Below are 3,743 nucleotides of genomic sequence, written 5' to 3'. Positions count from 1 at the left end.
ACTTTTTCACACAGAGGGTGGTACGTGTATGGAATGAGCTGCCAGAGGATGTGGTGGAGGCTGGTATAATTGCAACATTTAAGAGGCATTTGGATGGGTATATGAATAGGAAGGGTTTGGAGGGATATGGACTGGGTGCTGGCAGGTGGGACTAGATTGGGTTGGGATATCTGGTCGGCATGGACAGGTTGGACCGAAGGGTCTGTTTCCGTGCTGTACATCTCTATGACTCTATGTGTCTATGAACCAGTGCTTCAGACAGCATCCTGCTCCTCGGATGCTGCCTGACCTGCTGTGCTTTCCCAGCACCACTCTCATCTTGACTCTAATCTCCAGCATCTGCAGCTCTCACTTTCGCCTCAAAGTGTTTCACTGCCGAGGAAGTACTATTATAATGGAGGAAACTCAGCAACCAATAAACGCACAGCAAGATCCCACAAGCAGCCATGTGATTGTGAGCAGCTGATCACTTTTGTTTTGTGAGTTCTCGAGCAGACAATGTTATCCAGGGCACGGTTTTCCCTGTGTCCGCTGCTGCTACTGTCTTCCATATACGTGATGTCTTATGTACCCCCTCCCCCTTCCAAGCTGACCTAGATCCTGATCCAAAGCAGCATCCCTCTGTCCTGAAATCCTGGGAATTGTCAACCTCTGATTGCCATCCTGTCCCGCAGGACTTTTCTACAATCACCTCCCTCGGAAATGCGCCTGCTCACGGCAGACTGCTCAGAAAAGTTGCTGAAAGCTACAGGGTGGCTGAGTGGTTAGCACTGCTGCCTCACTGCGCCAGGGACCCGGGTTCGAGTCAACCCTCAGACTGTGTGGAGTTGGCACGTTCTCCCCGTGTCTGCGTGGGTTTGCTCTGGTTTCTTCGAAAGCTGTGCAGATTTAGGTGGATTGGCCATGCTAAATTACCCTGTAGCGTGCAGGGTGGGTGGATTAGCCATGGGGAAGTGTCAGGGCAGGAGCGTTGCTGGAAGAATGGCGAATGGTATTCAGCCAGGAGAAGCGTGGGGTTTTGAGTTTAGAGAGGGCAAAATAAATCCATAATGAACACACAAAACGTGAGAGGATGTTGCGTGTGGAAGAGAAAGTGAGAATCTTTGGAGTGCATGCTCACAGGTTCCTGAAGGTGGCAGCACAGGCAGATAAGGCGATAAAGAAGGCACAAGGGTTGGCATCCTCCACTGGGTAGGGTATTGAGTAGACAAACAAGAATGTTAGTTTGGAACGAGAACGGCCTGCTCAGGAGCCAGCTGGGATTTTGTGCACGTCCATGGGCACCATGTAACAGGAAGGGGTCGAATTACTTCAGGGCAGGTGCACAGGAGATTCCCCAAGAATGGGGCTTGAGAATAGCAGCCGTGAGCAAAGACTGGGTACGGTTAAAGCTTTAATTGGCTAACAGCAAAGGCCAGATGTACGAAATTAATGAGGGGCTTGGACAGAGCGTTTCCCAAGCAGAGAGGGGACAGATTGGGAGAAGGATGGATTAGAGGGAACATGAGGAAGAACTATTTCATGCAGAGCGTGGGAGGTGTCTGGGATTCACTGCCTGGTTTAGTGGTTGTGGGGCAATCCCTCAACTCATTTAGAGGGAACAACACTGCTCTGCAAGGAGAAAGTGAGGACTGCAGATGCTGGAGATTAGAGTCAAGAGGGTGGTGCTGGAAAAGCACAGCAGGTCAAGCAGCATCGATTTTCCTGCTCCTCGGATGGTGCCTGACCTGCTGTACGTTTCTAGCACCACACTCTTGACACTAATCTGTAAGGCGCAGACTGCCTTGGTGCTGGGACGCAAGGTTAGGGTGGATAGCTCATTCTTTCTGCTGGTGCAGCCATGTTGGTTTGACCAGGCAGCAAGGGGAGTACAGAGACGTCAGCTCACTGGTGTGACAATCAGAAATACCATTGCCAATCATCTTTCTCTGTGTTACTCCAAGATCCGAGCAGTGGAACCGCATTGATCCTGACGTCAAGGAACAACTCCTACTGAAGAGGGCGGATGGAGAGTTCTGGTAAGAAACACTTTCCAAACATTGTCCACTCACACCTCACTCCCTGGGTCTAGACACCATGGTCTCCATTATCCAGCTTCTCTCCTTACCCAGGAGATCTCCCACTCCCTGTGCACCGATTCCCAAGATCACATTCCGATCTCTCGTTCCGTGCATACAGATGCCACAGTCTGCTCACTGACTCAGGGACATGCTCACTGACTCAGGGACATACTCCCGGAGCATTGAGTACAGGAGTTGGGAGGTCATGTTGCGGCTATACAGGACATTGGTTAGGCCACTGTTGGAATATTGTGTGCGATTCTGGTCTCGCTCTATAGGGAGGATGTTATGAAACCTGAAAGGGTTCAGAAAAGGGTTACAATGATGTTGCCAGGGATGGAGGGTTTGGGCTATAGGGAGAGGCTGAACAGGCTGGGGCTGTTTGCCCTGGAGCAGCGGAGGCTGAGGGGTGACCTTATAGAGGTTTAGAAGATCATGAGGGACATGGATAGGGTAAATAGACAAAGTCTTTCCCCTGGGGTCGGGGAGTCCAGAACTAGAGGGCATAGGTTCAAGATTAGAGAAAGATTTAAAAAGGACGTAAGGGGCAACGTTTTCACGCAGAGGGTGGTGCATGTATGGAATGAGCTGCCAGAGGATGTGGTGGAGGCTGGTACAATTGCAACATTTAATAGGCATTTGGATGGGTACATGAATAGGAAGGGTTTGGAGGGATGTGGCAAAGTGCTGGTTGGCATGGACGAGTTAGACTGAAGGGTCTATTTCCGCAGTGTACATCTCTGTGAGTTTATTCCGAACTCCATGTGCATATCCTGGAATCACTTTTTGATCTCTCATATGGTTCTAGTCCAGTCGTTCCAGGTGAATTACAACACTGGCACCTACCTGACAATGTGGAATTTTCTCAGACATAACCTGTACACAAAAAACAATACAAATCCAACCCAGCCAATTCTCGCCCCATCAGTCTACTCCCAATCATCAGGAAAGTGATGGAAGGTGTCACCAACAGTGCTATCAAGCAATAACCTGCTCAGTGATGCCCAGTTTGGGTTCCTCCAGGACCATTCAGCTCCTGACCTCATTACAGCTTTGGTTCAAACATGGACAACAGAGCTGAATTCCAGAGGGAAGGTCAGAGTGACAGCCCTTGATGTTGAGGCATTTGACTGAGTGCGGCATCAAAGGGCCCAGGCAAAACTGGAATCAATGGGTATTGGGGTAAGCTCTCCTCAAGCTGGACTCATACCTGGTACATAGATTGTGGTTATTGGAGGTCAGCCAGCTCAGCTCCAGGTTATCTCTGCAGGAGTTCCTCAGGCTAGTGTCTTAGGCTCAACCATCTTCAGCTGCTTCATCAATGACCTACTCTCCATCAGAAGTGGGACGATCGGTGATAATTGTACAACTCACGACTCCTCAGATACTGAAGACGTCCGTGTTCAAATGCAGCAAGATCTGGACAATACCCAGGCTTGGGCTGACCAATGGCAAGTAACATTCAAGCCTCACATCTACTAGGCTATGTCCATCACCAATAAGAGACAACCTAATCATCGCCCCTTGAGATTCAATGGCATTACCATCACTGAATCCCCTGCTATTATCATCCTGGGGGTTATCATTGACCAGAAACTCAACTACACTTACCATATAAACTCAGTCTGTACAAGAGCAGGTCAGAGGTTAGGAATGCTGCAGTGAGTAACTCACCTCCTGACT

The 3,743-nt window shown here is 49.6% G+C and overlaps 1 protein-coding gene across 1 annotated transcript in view; it reads left to right on the top strand.

Moving 5' to 3' along the window:
* The window catches only part of LOC122548527 (calpain-1 catalytic subunit-like), a gene marked incomplete at its 3' end in the record, with an annotated part of 75,138 nt that overhangs the window by 43,066 nt on the left and 28,329 nt on the right, over window positions 1-3,743 (top strand). Inside the window, exon 9 of the mRNA XM_043687288.1 lies at window positions 1,944-2,018. Within this exon, the coding sequence (XP_043543223.1) occupies window positions 1,944-2,018 (75 nt within the window). The remainder of the gene's footprint in view (window positions 1-1,943; window positions 2,019-3,743) is intronic.

This window comes from Chiloscyllium plagiosum, chromosome 3 (assembly GCF_004010195.1).
Source record: "Chiloscyllium plagiosum isolate BGI_BamShark_2017 chromosome 3, ASM401019v2, whole genome shotgun sequence".
Taxonomy (NCBI): domain Eukaryota; kingdom Metazoa; phylum Chordata; class Chondrichthyes; order Orectolobiformes; family Hemiscylliidae; genus Chiloscyllium; species Chiloscyllium plagiosum.
Note: the sequence above shows the minus strand (reverse complement) of the source record. Positions and strands in the feature narration are given on the sequence as shown.